This window comes from Physcomitrium patens, chromosome 6 (genome assembly GCF_059467195.1).
Source record: "Physcomitrium patens ecotype Gransden chromosome 6, ASM5946719v1, whole genome shotgun sequence".
In the NCBI taxonomy this organism is placed as follows: Eukaryota; Viridiplantae; Streptophyta; class Bryopsida; order Funariales; family Funariaceae; genus Physcomitrium; species Physcomitrium patens.
Window position 1 is genome coordinate 7,070,097 of NC_143415.1, and position 23,592 is coordinate 7,093,688.

A 23,592-nucleotide genomic window follows, 5' to 3' on the forward strand; every position below is an offset into this window, starting at 1 on the left:
TTGCATGTTGTCTCTCTCTCTATATATGCACTCTTTGCATGTTGTGCTGTTAGTTTGTCTCTCTCTCTATATATGCACTCTTTGCATGTTGTGCTGTTAGTTTGTCTCTCTCTCTATATATGCACTCTTTGCATGTTGTGCTGTTAGTTTGTCTCTCTCTCTATATATGCACTCTTTGCATGTTGTGCTGTTAGTTTGTCTCTCTCTCTATATATGCACTCTTTGCATGTTGTGCTGTTAGTTTGTCTCTCTCTCTATATATGCACTCTTTGCATGTTGTGCTGTTAGTTTGTCTCTCTCTCTATATATGCACTCTTTGCATGTTGTGCTGTTAGTTTGTCTCTCTCTCTATATATGCACTCTTTGCATGTTGTGCTGTTAGTTTGTCTCTCTCTCTATATATGCACTCTTTGCATGTTGTGCTGTTAGTTTGTCTCTCTCTCTATATATGCACTCTTTGCATGTTGTGCTGTTAGTTTGTCTCTCTCTCTATATATGCACTCTTTGCATGTTGTGCTGTTAGTTTGTCTCTCTCTCTATATATGCACTCTTTGCATGTTGTGCTGTTAGTTTGTCTCTCTCTCTATATATGCACTCTTTGCATGTTGTGCTGTTAGTTTGTCTCTCTCTCTATATATGCACTCTTTGCATGTTGTGCTGTTAGTTTGTCTCTCTCTCTATATATGCACTCTTTGCATGTTGTGCTGTTAGTTTGTCTCTCTCTCTATATATGCACTCTTTGCATGTTGTGCTGTTAGTTTGTCTCTCTCTCTATATATGCACTCTTTGCATGTTGTGCTGTTAGTTTGTCTCTCTCTCTATATATGCACTCTTTGCATGTTGTGCTGTTAGTTTGTCTCTCTCTCTATATATGCACTCTTTGCATGTTGTGCTGTTAGTTTGTCTCTCTCTCTATATATGCACTCTTTGCATGTTGTGCTGTTAGTTTGTCTCTCTCTCTATATATGCACTCTTTGCATGTTGTGCTGTTAGTTTGTCTCTCTCTCTATATATGCACTCTTTGCATGTTGTGCTGTTAGTTTGTCTCTCTCTCTATATATGCACTCTTTGCATGTTGTGCTGTTAGTTTGTCTCTCTCTCTATATATGCACTCTTTGCATGTTGTGCTGTTAGTTTGTCTCTCTCTCTATATATGCACTCTTTGCATGTTGTGCTGTTAGTTTGTCTCTCTCTCTATATATGCACTCTTTGCATGTTGTGCTGTTAGTTTGTCTCTCTCTCTATATATGCACTCTTTGCATGTTGTGCTGTTAGTTTGTCTCTCTCTCTATATATGCACTCTTTGCATGTTGTGCTGTTAGTTTGTCTCTCTCTCTATATATGCACTCTTTGCATGTTGTGCTGTTAGTTTGTCTCTCTCTCTATATATGCACTCTTTGCATGTTGTGCTGTTAGTTTGTCTCTCTCTCTATATATGCACTCTTTGCATGTTGTGCTGTTAGTTTGTCTCTCTCTCTATATATGCACTCTTTGCATGTTGTGCTGTTAGTTTGTCTCTCTCTCTATATATGCACTCTTTGCATGTTGTGCTGTTAGTTTGTCTCTCTCTCTATATATGCACTCTTTGCATGTTGTGCTGTTAGTTTGTCTCTCTCTCTATATATGCACTCTTTGCATGTTGTGCTGTTAGTTTATCTCTCTCTCTATATATGCACTCTTTGCATGTTGTGCTGTTAGTTTATCTCTCTCTCTATATATGCACTCTTTGCATGTTGTGCTGTTAGTTTATCTCTCTCTCTATATATGCACTCTTTGCATGTTGTGCTGTTAGTTTATCTCTCTCTCTATATATGCACTCTTTGCATGTTGTGCTGTTAGTTTATCTCTCTCTCTATATATGCACTCTTTGCATGTTGTGCTGTTAGTTTATCTCTCTCTCTATATATGCACTCTTTGCATGTTGTGCTGTTAGTTTATCTCTCTCTCTATATATGCACTCTTTGCATGTTGTGCTGTTAGTTTATCTCTCTCTCTATATATGCACTCTTTGCATGTTGTGCTGTTAGTTTATCTCTCTCTCTATATATGCACTCTTTGCATGTTGTGCTGTTAGTTTATCTCTCTCTCTATATATGCACTCTTTGCATGTTGTGCTGTTAGTTTATCTCTCTCTCTATATATGCACTCTTTGCATGTTGTGCTGTTAGTTTATCTCTCTCTCTATATATGCACTCTTTGCATGTTGTGCTGTTAGTTTATCTCTCTCTCTATATATGCACTCTTTGCATGTTGTGCTGTTAGTTTATCTCTCTCTCTATATATGCACTCTTTGCATGTTGTGCTGTTAGTTTATCTCTCTCTCTATATATGCACTCTTTGCATGTTGTGCTGTTAGTTTATCTCTCTCTCTATATATGCACTCTTTGCATGTTGTGCTGTTAGTTTATCTCTCTCTCTATATATGCACTCTTTGCATGTTGTGCTGTTAGTTTATCTCTCTCTCTATATATGCACTCTTTGCATGTTGTGCTGTTAGTTTATCTCTCTCTCTATATATGCACTCTTTGCATGTTGTGCTGTTAGTTTATCTCTCTCTCTATATATGCACTCTTTGCATGTTGTGCTGTTAGTTTATCTCTCTCTCTATATATGCACTCTTTGCATGTTGTGCTGTTAGTTTATCTCTCTCTCTATATATGCACTCTTTGCATGTTGTGCTGTTAGTTTATCTCTCTCTCTATATATGCACTCTTTGCATGTTGTGCTGTTAGTTTATCTCTCTCTCTATATATGCACTCTTTGCATGTTGTGCTGTTAGTTTATCTCTCTCTCTATATATGCACTCTTTGCATGTTGTGCTGTTAGTTTATCTCTCTCTCTATATATGCACTCTTTGCATGTTGTGCTGTTAGTTTATCTCTCTCTCTATATATGCACTCTTTGCATGTTGTGCTGTTAGTTTATCTCTCTCTCTATATATGCACTCTTTGCATGTTGTGCTGTTAGTTTATCTCTCTCTCTATATATGCACTCTTTGCATGTTGTGCTGTTAGTTTATCTCTCTCTCTATATATGCACTCTTTGCATGTTGTGCTGTTAGTTTATCTCTCTCTCTATATATGCACTCTTTGCATGTTGTGCTGTTAGTTTATCTCTCTCTCTATATATGCACTCTTTGCATGTTGTGCTGTTAGTTTATCTCTCTCTCTATATATGCACTCTTTGCATGTTGTGCTGTTAGTTTATCTCTCTCTCTATATATGCACTCTTTGCATGTTGTGCTGTTAGTTTATCTCTCTCTCTATATATGCACTCTTTGCATGTTGTGCTGTTAGTTTATCTCTCTCTCTATATATGCACTCTTTGCATGTTGTGCTGTTAGTTTATCTCTCTCTCTATATATGCACTCTTTGCATGTTGTGCTGTTAGTTTATCTCTCTCTCTATATATGCACTCTTTGCATGTTGTGCTGTTAGTTTATCTCTCTCTCTATATATGCACTCTTTGCATGTTGTGCTGTTAGTTTATCTCTCTCTCTATATATGCACTCTTTGCATGTTGTGCTGTTAGTTTATCTCTCTCTCTATATATACACTCTTTGCATGTTGTGCTGTTAGTTTATCTCTCTCTCTATATATACACTCTTTGCATGTTGTGCTGTTAGTTTATCTCTCTCTCTATATATACACTCTTTGCATGTTGTGCTGTTAGTTTATCTCTCTCTCTATATATACACTCTTTGCATGTTGTGCTGTTAGTTTATCTCTCTCTCTATATATACACTCTTTGCATGTTGTGCTGTTAGTTTATCTCTCTCTCTATATATACACTCTTTGCATGTTGTGCTGTTAGTTTATCTCTCTCTCTATATATACACTCTTTGCATGTTGTGCTGTTAGTTTATCTCTCTCTCTATATATACACTCTTTGCATGTTGTGCTGTTAGTTTATCTCTCTCTCTATATATACACTCTTTGCATGTTGTGCTGTTAGTTTATCTCTCTCTCTATATATACACTCTTTGCATGTTGTGCTGTTAGTTTATCTCTCTCTCTATATATACACTCTTTGCATGTTGTGCTGTTAGTTTATCTCTCTCTCTATATATACACTCTTTGCATGTTGTGCTGTTAGTTTATCTCTCTCTCTATATATACACTCTTTGCATGTTGTGCTGTTAGTTTATCTCTCTCTCTATATATACACTCTTTGCATGTTGTGCTGTTAGTTTATCTCTCTCTCTATATATACACTCTTTGCATGTTGTGCTGTTAGTTTATCTCTCTCTCTATATATACACTCTTTGCATGTTGTGCTGTTAGTTTATCTCTCTCTCTATATATACACTCTTTGCATGTTGTGCTGTTAGTTTATCTCTCTCTCTATATATACACTCTTTGCATGTTGTGCTGTTAGTTTATCTCTCTCTCTATATATACACTCTTTGCATGTTGTGCTGTTAGTTTATCTCTCTCTCTATATATACACTCTTTGCATGTTGTGCTGTTAGTTTATCTCTCTCTCTATATATACACTCTTTGCATGTTGTGCTGTTAGTTTATCTCTCTCTCTATATATACACTCTTTGCATGTTGTGCTGTTAGTTTATCTCTCTCTCTATATATACACTCTTTGCATGTTGTGCTGTTAGTTTATCTCTCTCTCTATATATACACTCTTTGCATGTTGTGCTGTTAGTTTATCTCTCTCTCTATATATACACTCTTTGCATGTTGTGCTGTTAGTTTATCTCTCTCTCTATATATACACTCTTTGCATGTTGTGCTGTTAGTATATCTCTCTCTTTATATATACACTCTTTGCATGTTGTGCTGTTAGTTTATCTCTCTCTATATATATACACTCTTTGCATGTTGTGCTGTTAGTTTATCTCTCTCTATATATATACACTCTTTGCATGTTGTGCTGTTAGTTTATCTCTCTCTATATATATACACTCTTTGCATGTTGTGCTGTTAGTTTATCTCTCTCTATATATATACACTCTTTGCATGTTGTGCTGTTAGTTTATCTCTCTCTATATATATACACTCTTTGCATGTTGTGCTGTTAGTTTATCTCTCTCTATATATATACACTCTTTGCATGTTGTGCTGTTAGTTTATCTCTCTCTATATATATACACTCTTTGCATGTTGTGCTGTTAGTTTATCTCTCTCTATATATATACACTCTTTGCATGTTGTGCTGTTAGTTTATCTCTCTCTATATATATACACTCTTTGCATGTTGTGCTGTTAGTTTATCTCTCTCTATATATATACACTCTTTGCATGTTGTGCTGTTAGTTTATCTCTCTCTATATATATACACTCTTTGCATGTTGTGCTGTTAGTTTATCTCTCTCTATATATATACACTCTTTGCATGTTGTGCTGTTAGTTTATCTCTCTCTATATATATACACTCTTTGCATGTTGTGCTGTTAGTTTATCTCTCTCTATATATATACACTCTTTGCATGTTGTGCTGTTAGTTTATCTCTCTCTATATATATACACTCTTTGCATGTTGTGCTGTTAGTTTATCTCTCTCTATATATATACACTCTTTGCATGTTGTGCTGTTAGTTTATCTCTCTCTATATATATACACTCTTTGCATGTTGTGCTGTTAGTTTATCTCTCTCTATATATATACACTCTTTGCATGTTGTGCTGTTAGTTTATCTCTCTCTATATATATACACTCTTTGCATGTTGTGCTATTAGTTAGACATGTAAAAATAGAAATGGTTTTGATATTAAAAAATAAAAATATTTTTTCTAGATTCTATGGCCTGCATGTAGTGCTGATATATATATATATATATATATATATATAATAAAATATATTTACATGGAATGACGAAGCAGCCACGAGGGAGGCTGAAAAGGGCTGAGGTGGCCGCCCGATGGCACTCCCCGGTTGGTTCGACCAGTGGGAGCGGGTGGAAAGGCTATTTGTAGGGTCCCCTCTTCCCTCTCGTGGCCAAATTAAAACTCCGTCGTCATGTGTGCGGTCGGTCCAGGTCGTCGTCGTTGTCATCGTCGTGTTTGTTAGTTTGATTGTAGGCTCTCTCTCGTCGACGACGCAGCGGAGGGATGAATTGTCATGACGGGGCCCTGGGCGGCGGAGCCACAGTTGTCACTCATGCGAGTGTGGCGGGTGTTGCTGTTGTTATCCGCACTTCCGGAGCACTTTCAAGCTTGAGTTTGAGCGTGTGACAATTCAATCGAGATCACTGGAGCTAGGTTGACTTTGCGTTGTGAACCGAAACTTTCGTATACACAGTGGCTCTGTTGGACGGCTCTAGTAGGACTCGCCCTGGTTACAGAGGTTTCTCGTCGTCCTGAGTCTAGTTTTTTCAGAACGTGGTGTGTTGATTGCGAAATTGGTTATGTCCAACGAGATTTGAAATCGCTGCGGGAGTAGTGTCTCTCAGGGTAGAGTGAGACCCGTTGTCTAATTATGAGCTCAGGGTTGTTTCGTGATCGTCAAAGTTTCGGTGCAGGAGTAGGTAGATGATATTTCCTACTTTTGTGGTGGAATATGATCCTCGATGGCAAGTTGCAATGACCTTGTGAAGTACTTTCAGTAATCTCCCCTGTCCCAAGCCTTCTATTCTTCGTGCCATGTCAACGAATCGACCCCGCGGCGAATTCATTTTTTCATTTATTATTTTTGGAGATGACGCCTGTCCTGACGGCGCCCGTCACCTGCTTGATGTTTCAGCAGGCTTTTGCTGGAATTGAGGTTGTCCAAAGGAGAGATCATGCGATTCTGGAATGATTTTCATGTGAGTGTTTTCGACGTTTTGTATGAGTGAACAGCCATGGAAACTATCAAGGAGAGGAGCTATTACAATTTGAAACTGAGCTATGTTGAACAGATTACCTGGTGGTCACCTTGTTTTGTGCTTCAACATAAGATGTTCATAGAGAAGGGACGTCGATTTCAGAGGTGAAGCTTGAAAGACTGGGGGATTGGCTGACAATGAGGGAAAGCGGAGCACCTCTCCTTTCTCAGACAGCGGATGAAGCGTTGGATCTGATAGTGGCAATAATACCCAAGGACGTGATGCAGACGTTCGAAGTTGAGCGGGAAAGTCTCATTGCAAGTAACAACCATGTTCAAAACCCGTATGCATCAGTTGCATCAAGGGAAGGTCTCTACCACCGCATCTGTCCTTACAAGCAAATTCACCAACTAGCAGTTATTGGTCTTCTATTGGATGGAATGTTTGTAGCCTACTTGTCTGCTCTTCACATGGGCTACCTGAGCTCGGAGGAATCAACTATGTTCTCATTTACAGATATCCCGCCGTCTCTTACATCGGCAAATGTTACTCCTACGGCTTTCTTGAACAATTCAGGCTCAAATACCTCTTCTGTTGAATCTCCTTCTGCGCACCTAAACGCTAGCACGGATGATTTCTTTCGCGTGGATGACAATGTGACTTTCCACGACCCAATCCCTGCTCCAAGCCTTGGATCCGAGAAGAGCCCTGGGTTTATGGAGACTCCAACTTCAATGATTTATTTCCAGAACAGGTCAGAAACATGGCACACCATGAGCGACAAGGATCTCTTGAAGAAAGCATCGTCCTTTCAGCCACTACAAGAAGCTTCTGTAACATTGATTGCGTACATGTTCATGACAAGAGGGCCGCTGCCCTTTGCCTCTCTTTGGGAAAGATACTTTCGTGGTCACGAGAATATGTACAGCATTTACATTCATGCTCATCCTGACTACGTGCCAACCACAGCCACGGGCTCCCCTTTCTTTCAACGCTTCATTCCTAGCAAGGTGCAAAATCCTCTCACTTTTAGATGTTTTGGACACGTCAGAATTACGGAGCAAATTCATGTTTAACGTGGCTGAAACTGTTGGTTGCAAATTTTGGAGTAAGATGATTACTAATTCTTGTTTCATTTGATCGATAGATTGTAGAATGGGGTAAGCTGTCGGTTTACGAGGCTGAGAGGCGGCTTCTTGGCAATGCGCTGCTCGAACAGACAAACAAGTGGTTCGTTCTTCTCTCCGAATCGTGCATCCCGGTTTTCAACTTCCCCGATGCATACAAATACTTCAACCACTCGCACGAAAGCTTTGTTGAATCGTATGTAGATTCAGGGCGACTTGGTCACGGGCGTTTGTACCGAGAAGATTACAAACATATGGCACCTGAGATCACGCCCAAAAACTTCCGGAAGGGGAGTCAATGGTTTCAGATTAATCGGCATCTGGCTCTCGTAGCAGTTGCAAATTCAAAAGAATACATGAAATTTGAGAAATACTTTTGCAAGATTCGCTCGGTTTGCTACATCGACGAGCATTGCCTTCCCACATTGGCAAGCGATTGCGTATCGGACACTCACATTCTTCCAGTTCCATGGTAAGTCGTCGCATCCGAAGCTGTACGAAAGCGTGGACACAGATGCGAAGTTGATCCAATGATTTCGAGAAGGGCACAATTGCACATACGATGGGCAACCGACTTCGAAATGCTTCCTTTTTGTTCGAAAATTTCATCCAAACGCCCGAAATGCTTTGCTCGACCTCGCCGGTCCTATAATGGGGATCCCCTAATTCAACCTCCTTCTTCGTCGTCATTTTCTACTCTTGTCGAAATTCAGACAACATCACGAAGCTCTTGGGTTCGTGTTCAACTGAGACGATACACTTTACAATTCAGAGACACTACCCAACAGTCCTTGGCTGCAATCCAGATCAAAATGCAGGTGAATGCCATTCAACTCATTGAAAGACGACCTTCAGTTATTAGTGGCTTTGCTCTGTGGGTGTTTCACGTTCACTGGTTCTCATGAGAATTTTCATTTTACTTTTTGCATTATGCTCATCCCGCTCAGAGGTTGTGATTTTGTATGTAATTCTATTGAGTTGTAATATTTATTTTAATTTTAAAATATAACATACACAAATCTGCATTCATACAAATTATTATTATTATTGGTGATATTTTTAAGTACTATTGTTTTCAACTATTTTCTCAATATGTATATTAGTACTAAAAAGTACTACTATTTTCATAAACTATAAGATGGCATGTTGCACCTAAGATTATGCAAAAAGTTGGTGGTACAAATCATAGTTGTGAAGTATCAACTATGTTGAATAGATCCTTGCACAAGGCTTATCTTTGTTGTATACTATATATACATGAGAAAAATATTATACATTAATTTTTTTACATCAATTTATAATTGTAATTATATACATGCAATTCTATGCATTTCTTTAGTATTAAATTATACATGATAAAAAATTCATTTTGATTATTCAAATATTAATTTTTTAATACTTATAAAAAAATGAAAAAAATAAAAATAAAATTGACCAATAAAATTATCAATAAAAATATTGAAATATCTTTAAGTATCAAAATTTTAAAGTAGAAATTATAGTTTTGCAATCAAAAAACTTCTTAAAGTATTTGAGAGGTGGCACAACATTTTAACCACAAGTTTCAAGAAAATAAAAAATTACAAAGTGATTTGTAAGAAGTACCAGTGCAAATTGTATATCAACAAACACAAGTTGTAATAGGTTGTCCTTCTTAGCTACAACTAATTAAATGTTATACAAACAACTCTATACAACACAAAAAATTATAATAAAGGGTTTATACATGTTTATTTGCAATTGGGTAGATAAATTTTATTATAAAAGTATGAAGGATAGTATATTATCAAGACTAGATTCATCAACCTCCAAATTGTGAATAAAAAGAAAACATATCATATATAAATATATCCTTATGTATAAATATATATATATATATATATATATATATATACATAATTTAAAAATTATTATTTTATATTTTGATATTTGATATATTTATATTTTTAAATCTATTCTTTTGTATTGAAAAAAAATCAAAAATCAAAATAAATAAAAACTTAAAATAATAATAATTTTTTGAATATAATAAATTTATAAATAATTCTATATATATGAAATTTATGCATACAAAATATTTAAAATTATATATATATATATATATATATATATATATATGCAAATACATATTAAATATTCTTAGAAGTTCAATGTAGTAATTAGTTCTACATAGATGATTTACAAGTAAAATATTATTTATTTTATGATGAATTAAAAATTTTAAAAAATAAAAATATTTTAATAATATATTTTAAAAATAAAATTTAGAATATTCGAAAAGATCATGTTAATTCATGAACAATTCAGAAAGTTCATAAATTATATTGGTAAATCATTTAAATGCCTAATATATAAATTTCTTTTAAAAAATATATTTTTCAAATAGTATCATTAAATAATTAAGTATTAATATAAAATATTATTTGTAATACATAATATAAGGATGTATTTTATAAGTTAAAAAATGATGTGTTTAAATAATAAAGATAGAAGATGAAATTAATGGCAATATCTTAAGGAAGCATAATATAGAATAGATAGTTTATCTATTCTAAAAAAATATTTGTTTAAGATAAGTATTATTAGAGGCAAAAAAATATTTGAGATTTCTTATTAAAAAAGAAAAGACAAAACTACAGTTAGGCAATAATATAAACAAAACTATAGATATGCAATAATATATATATTTAATGAAACTAGAAAGAAACAAGAAGCAAAATCCTCAAATATTTGCAAGGCACAAGAATTGATGCATACAAATAATGTTTCTAAAAAAAAAGTATATGATTGCATAGATTATTGTGTAGATTATTGCCACATGAAAGAAAATATTAAAATATAAGAGAAAAAACCAAGAATTTAAATATCACTAAATTTTCTATTGAATATTTGAAATTGATTCCATCAAAACCTGTGAAAAGTTAATTATATCACTATTAATAATTTTTTATACAAGCTATTTTAAAAATTTTAAAAATTTTAAAATTTTAAAAATAAAATAAAAATAATACAAAAAAAATTGCTTAAAAATTTATGTAAGTATTTTGAAACTAACAAAGAGAAATTAGAACTTTTATAATATTTATTTCTAAAACTTTGATAATTATTAAATTTTATTTTTGGCAATAATAGAATTTTATAATAATAATATATATTTATATAATTTAATTTTTTATCCTTATATCTTATGCAACATAATAGAATCAATTTTTTGTAAAAATGTGAAAATATATTTACACTTTTGGTGTACAAGGAGCTATCAACAATTATATGAGAAGTTTGTTATGAATAAGAAGTGTATCTTTTGTATTTAGTCAAATTAATTTCTTAATATAGCTTTAAAATATAAACAACACCATCATAAAAAAACCATTATTTGGATCATATTCTTTTATATGATTTTTAAGAAGAAATATTTAATATCAAATCTTTAAAGACAAAATTTATGTAAAAAAGTATCAAAATTTCAAATAAAAATTCTATTGCAATAATTATTAAAATAAAATATTTTAAAAAGAATTTGAAGATACAATGCTTCAATTATAGATGAAGTACTTTTAATTATTTTTAATAAATAAATTACATTTTAAGAGAAAAAATATTTTTTTACACAAAAAAATAAATATTTATTAAGATCATTAAATATAATTTATATACAATCTTTTTGTATATCTTATTATATTTTTTTATAGAGAATATAACTAGAATTCGACTATATTCTATGAGAGTTGAAGTCATGGAAGTCAATGGTGATTCAAGAAAGACAAGCAAAAACTAAATACGATGCACTAATCTTAAAAATAAAAATAAGTGAGTATAATAAATTATCTATTATACTATTTACATATTTTTTGATTTAAAGATAATACTATTTTAAAAAGTATATATTTTTTTAATAATTAATATATTATCCTTTATTATTTAAATTTTATAGCTCTAATTAAACTAATTTACCAATTAGATTAATTTTTATTAAAAAAATAGCTAATCACTTACAAAATATTATAAAATTTGTTTCATAAATATACATATTTATTCCAATAATTATCTAAATAATTGTAGCTCTTCTATTGCAAATAAAGCTCTATTTATTTCTTAAGTACAACAAAATAATTGGAGTACTAGTTAAGAAAATAGCTATTATTTTTCCTTTGGTATCTTCCAAAGATGTATCAACTTCTCTTTGGATTGGATCTTTTTCCTTCACTGTAGGTTTAAAGTTGAGATAGCACTCTCTTTAGAAGCTGAAATAAGCTCTATTCATGCATTTCAATAATGCTCTATTTATGCAATTCAAGTTAGTGTTCTTCACTCCATTTTCCATAAATTTGGAATACCTCATGCTCCATATATTGTCATAAAAGCTAAAAGGCATACCGAGCATTGAAAGTAAGAGACTTTTGATGCTTTTCCTTTATTCATGTTTGAAATCTAAATCTCCAATCTCTCAAAGAAATGTCTTTAGTCCTTTCTAAGAATCTATCATTCACCATGTTGCAAGGATTATCTACTATATCATAAAATATGTCTATCTCCATGACCTAAAGCCTCCGAGTGGTATCTAATGCTAAAACAAGTTGAAAAGCTTAATTAGTATCCATCCCTAGCCCAAAGTCTTTGATGTGGTTACTATCCAAGTAGTATGGTGAAAAAAATCAATAATATCAATTCCTAGTATGTACCATAAAAGGGACTACTTAGATACTTGTAACTATCTAAAGGCTAAAAAATAATATGCACCTATAAAACTACCAAGCTTTGTAGTTTATTGGCAATCACCTCTAGATTATTACAAATCTAATATATCTATGAATAGAAGAATCTCACTCGCTAGCAACCTGATCTCATTCTTACAATATACTTATTAACACAAACTAGTACAAATACAAAATAGAATAATGACAAAAAATCTTTGAGAATAATACTCGCAACTAGAAGAAGGTATCAAAAAAAAAATCTATAAATCCACACTAGATCCTCATTTCCAATAATATGTAAGCAAATATCAAAAGTAAACTAGAGTAACTAACATCCATTTGTTGTTGATGGTCACAGTTTACAAAACATATAACAATAAAAGAAAATTATAATAAAGTGAAATGTAGATAAGTGAGAGAAAATCAAAAATTTACTTAGAAAGAAATTAGGATTTTATTAATGCTACTTCAATGCTCCAAATGATCTCCACTCTAAAAATTAAATATGCCAATAGATTCTTTGAGCTTCTTTTTCATAAATTGATTAAAAAATAATCAAAATTTGGATTCTATATGAACTTGAAGTGAGCTTCCAAATTTAATACTTAAGAGTTCTGAATAATATATTTTTTGTTTATTTTTTCTTTTTTTTCTTTTTTTTATTTATAAAAAAAATTAATATTGATTTTGTAACTATAACTATGCAATGGATCTATGATAGTGGATCCTTATCACCATGGCCCTCTGATCATAAAAATCCTTAATCATAGAATCTTGTAACTATGCAGCCCAATCATTGTGATTCACCTAAGGCCATGGCTTGACGCTTTGAGCCACATGACAATGTCATGAGCTGCTATTGGTTGCCGCTAGCTACCAACTATAGTTGCAATGCATCTCTTCTTTGCACATCTTCATGACGCTTGACGAGCTCAATGTAGCATAATAATACAGATTACATTGTGGATTGGCCTTCTACTACAATCCTTCCTATTTTTTTACTACTGCTATAGCTACCCTCCTTTATTGTATTGCATCCTAGCTATAACCAAAATCCCATGTCACAACCCATATTTTAGGACCTTTTTTGTCACAGTTAAGCTACCTATCATGATCATCCAATGCCACCTTACAAGCTAAGTCAATAATTCATCATTGTATCCCTGCAAAAATAATAAAAGATATCTAATATTTTTTCAGATTTTTTAATTATTATTATTTTTTTAATTTTTAATTTTTTTTTAAAATTATAGCTCTATTTACATGTCTAATATATAAAGACAAACTTAAATGCAATAAAAAAGCTGAAATATTTTTTAAAGATTTGAAGATAACTTTTATATTAGCATCAATCTTTTTATGTGTTGATTTTTCAAAGGCATTCTTTATAGAAACTCATACATTGGATTTTGCCTTGGATGCAATATTGCTATAAATGAGAGAAAATAAAAAACTTCTATTAATAATTTTATATTATAAAAAAATTTCAATGGCCAAAATCAACTACAAGATCCACAACAAAGACCTTTTGTAATTGTAGATTCATTTCAAAATTGGCATCATTATCTAGAAGGTACTTCTTATCTCGTTATTATATATATAAATTATAAGAACCTTCAGTATTTTATAGCAAGACATATTTTGAATCATTGCCAAGCTTGTTGAAGTATGTTTTTATTAAGATTTGATTTCAAGATCACTTATTGATTAAAAAAAACAACAAATTTTGTCGGATGTCCTTTAGAGATATTTTTATTTTGTACTAAAAGAAAGATATATAGGTTTTAATCAATGAAAAATGATTATTTTGAAGCCAAAGTGTTTTCATCCTTGAGCAATAAAATCAACATTGATTGTTGATTCAATCTTTTTAAGCAAGTTTAATCAAGCATGTCTTTTGATCCTCTATTCATGATATTAAAAATAATTCTTTTAAGTTTCATGATACTTTAAGGTTTAAATTTAAAAATAATCTAATCTATTTTGAAGGACACTTATATCTTCTAAAAGGCAAAGCCTAATTACATATTCTTTATGCTTGTTATGACTTTTTAAAAACATGACATTTTAGATATAACAAGACTTTAGAACTAATATCTAAAGATTTCATTATAAATCTTTTGTTCTCAATTTTTTATAACTCTATATTTATGATAGTAGATTAATTCACTAAGATGGCATATTTTATATCATGTAAAAAATCTTTCACAGGTAAAAAAATATCTAAGATTTTTTTAAAAAATATCTATTGCTATTATAAATTATTTAAAGATATTATATTAAATAGAAAAATTCAATTTATATTAAGATTTTAGAAAATTCTTTTCAAAATTCTTAAGATAGATATAAAACTAACTTTGGCTTTCTATTCTCAAACTGATGGACAAATAGAGCATGTAAATAAAATTTTGAAGTAGTATTTGAAATATACCATCAACTATCAATAAAATAATTGAACAACTTTTCTGTCATTGGTAAAATTTTCTTATAATAACATGGTATATTCTTCTATTCAATAAATACCTTTATTTACTAATTATGATTAGCAACCACAACTTGATACTTTTAACTTGTCAAAATTAATAATCCTATGGTAGAAGATTTGATAAATTGTTTATTTATACTACATATAACAATAAAGGTTGAACTCAAAGATGCTTAAGAATGACAAAAGATCAATGCACATGTCTATTGAAAATAACAACCTCAATTCTATATTGACAATAAAATATAGTTACTTTATCATAATATTAAGAATATTTATCTTTATAATAAGTTGGATTACTATAGACTTTGATTATTTCCTGTATGTGAACAAATCAATCTAATTTCTTATTGATTATATCTACTAGAGTTTATGAAGATCTATGTCATATTTTATATGTCTCTTTTTAAACCATATAAAATAGTGAATATCTTGAAAAGAAGATAAATGCTACAACCTCCTATAGAAGTAAATATAAATCAAAAGTTTGTGGTAGAAGAAGTCACAGATTCAAAGTAGCTCCAATTTAGATTGAAAGATCTTCTTCATTGGCACAAATATAATATTAGTGAACATACATGGAAGTTAATAAAGAATCTTATAAATATAGCAAAGAAGGTCAAAAAAATCCATCAATAATATCTATTAAAATTAAGAAAAAAAATCAACAAATCTTTATTATAAAAGAAATGATGAATAATGAAGATTGCATTATTTAATAAAAAAAACAATACATTTGATGTAAGAGTATTTAATCAGGCTTATTTATATCTTGTCCTACCCTCTTGGACCTTCTAGAATGTTTTTAGATAGTGGATTCTACCTAGATAATTGTCCTAAGCCTTTTCTAGAAGGTTCTATGGTAGGCCCTATTTAAATAACTATCCTAAATTCTTTTTAGACTATTCCATAGTAGATCCTATTTTATCCATTAACCTAACTCCAAATTCTATAAACTTCTATGGTTTCAACTATCTATACAATTATCTTATCCATATCTTGTTATAATTAATCTCCCTCTACTAATGTGGAAGGTCCTTATTTTGCTCCCAATGGTATCTTCAAATTGTCTCTTGGCAATGGATGAGATTTTGTGCAGGTTCTCATATTGCATCATGAATGGAATAACTTTTCCAAAGAACTTTATACTGAAGTTGTGGACATCCTCTGCCATGGCTAAGGTAGCAATGCTCGAAAATATTGATAACTTCATATTTTTGTTGGTCATCAGCTACAATTAGTAGTGGTGGTGGTTGCTGTTGATCCAAAAAGCACTTTGACTTTGTATGAAATTTCTATAGTTGCAAAACATAAAAGATTGGATAGACCCAAGTATAAGGCAAAAGCTCAAGGTGGTATGCAACATAAAAAATCACTACAAAAATGTAAAAAGGTCGAAGCTATGGAAGTGGTAGTTTATGGATTTGGATTGATGTAGCAAGTGGCAAGTTGGCGTTGGAGAGTAATACTTAATCACCTTCCTAGAAAGTCTTGTATTACCAATAGTTATCCACATACTACTTCTATTGATTTTGTGGAATAAAGAGGTAATATTGTGCCTCTTATAAGGTAGTTATAAGTCATATAAATTTTTTTATTATTGAGTTCTTGATGTTGATGGAACAAGAAGAGTTGCTAGCTTAATTAGATGCTGATTCGTATTAAAGAACAATAGTAAATGACCTATAATTACATTAAAATGACTCACAAAAGCATACAAAGGCTGGAACATCATAATCCAAACTTACCTAAAATCAAGTCGTTGAGATCCGTTTTAGAATCTTCTCTTATCTCAAATATCCAGATATTGGAATGTCATGTCTTTCTTGAAGTATGCATGTCCAGATTTTAGCATTGTCACGTACATAAATTTGTTTCTTGAAATAAAGTAAGCCATTAATAAGAGTGTAATCCTCATATTATATATGGCCCACCTTCAGCCAATCCCTAATCATCTTGAAATAAGCATCTTGATGCATAGATTTTTTTCATTCTATCTGTTTGGATAGATTTAAAATGGCACTATTAATGGTAGTGATTTTTGCCTTGTCTCTCGATTTATCCTTCAAATCATATCTTCATGATAAGCTGTCTAGTATAATATATTATCGCCCTTGCTTATATTCAAGCTAGATATCAAAAAGCTACAACTATTTTTTTCAACAATAATGTCATAATTTTACATTTAATTTTACATTAAGTTTTTTGTTTTAGGATTGAAGCTATGTCTATTAAAAAATACTCAAAGAATCTGATTTTATTACAAAAAAATATCTATTGTGGGATACAATAGTAATAATATAAAATGTGAAAAAAATCCTATTTCTAACCCTAGCACTTGTATTGAACAAGCTCTAAATTGAACCTACATCAATCTATAATCTCCACTTCTCTTTAAAACCTCCTACAAAGATTGCTAAGAAACTTGTGAGCAAAGTCTATCATGGGAATTCTTATTATTAGACAAATATCAACAAAAATTAAGAAATCTGTTTTCTTATGATAATTTTATATTAGCAAAAATTCCTCATCTTCAAACATAATATCATCAAATTGTAATAGTAACAAATTTCTTGATTTTTTGATCTTATAAACACCTTAAGTTAGATATTTTATGCATAAAAAATGATGTATATAAAAAAATTATATATAAAATAATTTTCATAATAGACTCTTAAAGATGGTAATAATTATTTATGATAGCATAAAAGAAATGATTAATTACAAATTAATTGATAGTTTTCTATAATCTCTTTTTTACCAAATATTTTATAATTATATTAATATTAAATTATTTTTTATAATAAGTGATATAAAATAATTTTATAAGTATATTTATGAAAGGCATAATCATGCATATATTTCTCTATTTAATTTTATTAAAAACTAATTTAGAAGCTATTAATAAAATTAAGAAATGATTAGATGCTTGTTATATTTTATTAATTATTTTGTAGCTCTATAAAAAAAAGTCCTAATATTTAAAAATAAAAAATTAACCTTCCAAATTAATATACAAAATATATTTATTTTATAGAAATTCATAAGAAATTATGCAAAGACAAAGAAAATAATACTTACTCAAATTTTTGGAATATGTGCAAATAATAATGTATCTAAGAAAATTTTAAAAAATATATTTTTAAAGCATTATACTTTAAATAAAATTATACATATAAGATATTATAAAGATTCTAGTATTAAATAAATATTTGGCTATAAATATTTGGCTATAAAGATTATAATCTTTCTTAATATAAATATTATTATTTAAATTTCTTTTGCTTAGTGTTTGAAATTCTACTTTATTTAAAGATCCTAAGAATTATACTAATGAGTTTTATTCTTCATTATGTATTATAGTACTTGCTTACAAATATTTGAATAAAAATATTGAATACTTGCTAAATTTTATATTCTTCTAAGCTAAAGAAATTCTAAGTATATTAAGATTATTATTTATACAAATATTATTTTTTATAATTTTTTAAATATTAAAATTTTATAAGATAGAAATACTATGGCTATGATTAAATATTATATTTACAAATCCTATCTATAAAAAGATATTTTTATATTTAATTATCAAAAATTAATTATTAAATTAATCTTAAATAATTAATTATTAAATTAATCTTAAATAATTAATCCTATTAATTATAATAAAATAAATTTAAATAATTTTCTACATCTATTTCAATTAAAACAACATAATTTTTTTAATTAATACATATGCATAAAGGTCAATTATTTACAAACCTCATGTGACTAGTTGAACTTGTGCTATTATTACAAAAAAATATGCAAAAGTATTCTTAAAGTTATTCAAAGAACTATTCTTAAAGTTTAACCATAAAAAAGAAAAAATTGTACTAACTATTTTAAGCACCATCTTGTCTTTTTCATAGGAAACTTTTAAAGTTATTTGATAGTAGTATTGTGTTATAATACAACAATATGGTAAAAGACAAAAATATGAGTTATATTATAGAAGAATCTAATTGATAGATATAATAGAAAAATATAGATAAAATATAAAGAGATAATAAAATTTTTAAATGTTAATATTGTCTTTTAATAAAAAAAGACTTCTATTAAATTTTTACAACAATAAATAAGTCAAAATAAAGTAGATTAAAAAAATAAATGATATAAGCATTTTTAAAACAAATTCAAGAGTAGTTTGTAGTAAAAATTATCTTAAAAAACTAAGAATTGATACCTAGGAAAGACCAATTGTGAACCAAAGTCAAAATCAAACCTCTAAGGAACAAAATCATATACCTATGGTAATTTTGAGATTCTTTTGTAAATTAAAAAGCAAGGGTTTAGGAAAAAACTTTAAGAGAGTTATTTTATTATTGGTTTTAAGTGATTTGGATGCATATTAAGTTTTTGAGAGCTTTTCAAACTGAGAGGTATATTCAAATATTTTGAATTTTAAAAATTAACAAGAGGTTTATATATTTGAAGAATTTATAGATATTATAGGAAATTTATAAGTGAATTTTTATGGATTTATTATTGTACTTATCTTAATTATATTTTGTAATTCTTAAAGTCAATCAAATAATAAAATTAAAAGATATAAAAGATTTATTAGATTAAGATCTTATATATTTGAAGTTTAGAATTAGTAAGGTTTTCTATGATCTTAAGAATTCTACCAATTTTATTGAAGCAAAAATTTGGAAAAACATTTTAGACTTAGATGTCTACACATTTTTTAATTTAAAAAGTAATTAAGTAGTTCAACAAAGAGTAATTGATGTATAAAGATCAATATTCATATTGAAGAAGAAAGATAGTCAACATCTTAGAGTTTTAAGAGCTCCTTCTTCCAATTAATAAGTTTTATTTTTTTCAAACTTTATATGCTTATTGCTTGTTTAAAGATTAAAATTTTGAAATATTTTAGTTGAAATTAATGGTTTAATTAATTACTTTTGAAATTTTAAAATAGCTATAGAAAATTGGTTAGTATTTACTTAGAGTTTGTTTAGGATTTCTTTAAAGTTTCATTAGAATTTATAAGGATTTGATCAAGATTTTTTTAGGATTTATTTAGAGCTATGTTAAGATTTTTTAAATATTTATTTAAAATTTATCTAATATTTTTATTTTTAATATTTTAAAAGAATTTGTATTTCTTTATAATTTCTATTTTATTATTTTAAAATATTTTTTTTGGTTTTTTAGAAATATTTTTATATTATATTTTAAAATTATTTTTTTTAATTATTTTTTTTATATTTCTTTAAAATTATTTTTTTTAATTATTTTTTTTATATTTCTTTAAAATTAATTTATGATTTTTTATATTTTTTTATAATTTCTTTAAAGATTGTTTTGAACTTCATTAAGGATTAATTAAGATTATTAAGATTTAATTGGAGTTTTTTTTGGATTCTATTAGAATTATTAGAATCTTGTTGTTGTAATTTTCAATTTACCTTCTTTGTATTACACTTCTATTTCATCCTTTTTATCTATATCTACATCCTCATCTTCTTCGTCATTGTCATTCCTTGTGAACAATCCCAATTACTCCAATGGATTATTCCTATTTGGTAGTGCTATTTTTAATGACCCATTTGGCAATTCTTTGTCTCTATTCTCAGCATTGTATATCAATATTAGTATCACTTTTAATAGACCTAACTTCAATCTCTCTAAGTCCTTCAAAATTCCATTGTTCTTATTGATTTCTATCATCCTTTCTATTTAGAAACCCTCAACTCGCATTCCACCATATTTATCAATACAACTTTCACATCATATTTTCACATGCATCTAATACACCTACACTATTGCTCAATATATTCATGTCTTTTTTTTATTCCACCTATGCCGTTCAACTTGTATGCCTACTTATTGCAACTCTTATTGAACTTCTTTTAATTCATCTTCCCTTTTTTATTTCTCTTGCAATGTTGCCTCTATTTTTTTCTTCTATTTTATGATCTTGATAGCCTTTGCTTTGGCATGTAATCTTGATTTTTCTACACCATATTTGTCTCTACATTCAGCTACCATCCACTACTACTTAATTGACTCACTATTTACTACATCAAATAACAACTCAACATTCAAATTCATGGCCTAAGTGCTCACATTCTCTTTTCTTTCTTTCCATGTCTTCTCAACTTGTCTTCAACCCTTCTAAGTCTACTTTATTGTTTTGTTTCATTCTATACATAGCCACTCATATATTCACCATATTGTCAATAACCTTGATACCAACATTGTCAAAAAAAAGAAATATTACATCATTGACTTTCAACTTCCAAACCAAATTATACAACCATGTAATATCACACTTTTATGTCCATACTTCTTCCACAACCACCTATTTTAAGATTTTAAGCTTTTTCTACCAATGATTGTACTTTTTTAAATCAACCTCATATACCATTTAAAACCACCACCTACAATACTAATCTCAATATATAAACTATTGACATATCCTACCACTTTTTATATTATTATTTGGTAATGATTTTTTTCGCAACTTCACTATCATAAAATATATCTACTTCATGCTATCAACATATGATTATTTTTTGTTGATTTAAAGGCCATATTTCTAATAATAATCTTTGTCAAAAAATAAACTTTTTGTCTTACTTTTTTTTGTAAATGTTTTGAAATTACTACTACCAAGCTTTTTTTAAGGGCCTAAACTCAAAGAAGATGTATAAACTTGTGAAATCCATATTAAAAGAAAAATAAAAAAATAGTCATAAAGAAGTATATATATTAAAAGAAAATTGGAATGGCTATTGCTAAAAGACAAGGAAACTAGAGACTCTTCAATCTGGACTAAACGCAAGAAAGGAGTTTATAAAAGTGAAGAAGACTTTATTCTTGCCTCTATATATACTATCTACCTCAGATCTATGTGACAATGTTCTATAGGACCTCCAAAAATGTGTTGACTTTGTATGATACATATCTTGACTTACAAGGTAAGTTTTTTATATGGGTGCCACATAATTATCTTTTTCTACAAGCTATCAATATATGTGGCATATAAATAGCTTATTGAGCAAGTTTTTAATCTATCAATCAATTGCAAATATATATAAAGTCAAAATAGCATCTAAAAAGCTTCTAGGAAGTTCTTCTAGAAGGTATTATAAAATTAATCTATTTTTATATATTTCTATCTATTTATATTATTTAAATAATAATTATAGTAAATATATATCCATGATATTATTCCCCCTATTATGGAAAAGTTCCATTATAAGTGGTGATCATATATTAAGGAAGTTTAAGATGCAACGAATTATATTTGCTACATACTCTGATCTTTGTTTCAATTGAAGATAGTTAATAGGTGCTCTCAACCATTAGTAATGTTTCATTCTAGGGGAGAAGACCACCTTATGATTTGATCATTGTTTAAACCTTCATAACTTTCTTCAAACAAAATATTTGTAATACCATGAGGAGTTGTATCTACCTCCAATAAAAACATCAAACATCAAGAGTCTTTTCTTATGTCATAATATCAAACATATTATAACTTGTGATCTTTTCAAGGAAGAACATGCCGTTCTTGAAGGTCTTTATCCCTATTATATCATGTTAAAGGTTGTGATAATTACAATGTCTCATCTAGTAAGTCAACAAATGATGGCTCTTAAATTGGATCGACCAATTGTTGATTTTCTATCTTGTTAACACCACAATTATATAAAAACTATAATAGAAAGGTAGAAGATAGAATATAATCTTTTTTGAATTGTGTTTCTTTTATAGCAAAGGTTTGCTATCTTTCATCTTCATTTTGATAGGTATTATTGATGAAAAGCTTTGATCCTTTCTACTACATTTCTAAGGTTATTTGTTAGGTTCTATGTGCATTCATTAATATCATATTTGTATCAATAGATAAAATGTTTTAACTTATTTTGATGTCGCCTTAAGTTTGGAATTTTTTCTACTTCAAATTTTTTTCATTATTATCTACTTCCATAGGAGAAAGTGAGACTTGTCTTCTTCTTGGTATATTCACAGTCTTGTATGGTTCAAGAAGAGACATGTGGAAGATAAGATGGATTTTTATTCACTCCAATAGATATAATCAATAAGCAACTAGATTGATTTGTTCACAAATAGGAAAAGGTCGAAGCTTACAATAGTCCAACTTATTATAAGGACAAGTAGTCTTGATATTATACTAAAGTAATCATACCTTGTAACCTACATTAAATTGTGGTTGTTCCTTTTGATAGACATCTGCATTGATCTTTTGTCATTTTTGACCTTCCTTTAATTGCACCTTCATTGTTGCATATAACTCTAACAAATAATTTGTCAAATCTTTTACTGTAAAATTATCAATTTTTAAAAAGTAAAAAGTATTAAGCCATGGATGACAACCATAATTGACAAAGAATGGTGTTTTTTGCATGGCAGAATGCTGTGTATTGTTATAAGCAAACTTTACCAATAACAAGAGAATTCTCTAATTTTCTTATTGATAATTGATGATAGATCTTAAGTATTATTCCA

At 29.4% G+C, this 23,592-nt stretch overlaps 1 protein-coding gene across 1 annotated transcript; it reads left to right on the forward strand.

The window, feature by feature from the left end:
• Window positions 1–5,937: 5,937 nt before the first annotated feature.
• On the forward strand, window positions 5,938–8,922 carry LOC112283404 (uncharacterized). The gene is made up of 2 exons (XM_024522028.3): window positions 5,938–7,770; window positions 7,908–8,922. Exons 1-2 carry the CDS (start codon window positions 6,958–6,960, stop codon window positions 8,361–8,363), a joined length of 1,269 nt encoding a protein of 422 aa, XP_024377796.1. The 5' UTR covers window positions 5,938–6,957; the 3' UTR covers window positions 8,364–8,922.
• The last annotated feature ends 14,670 nt before the right edge of the window (window positions 8,923–23,592 follow it).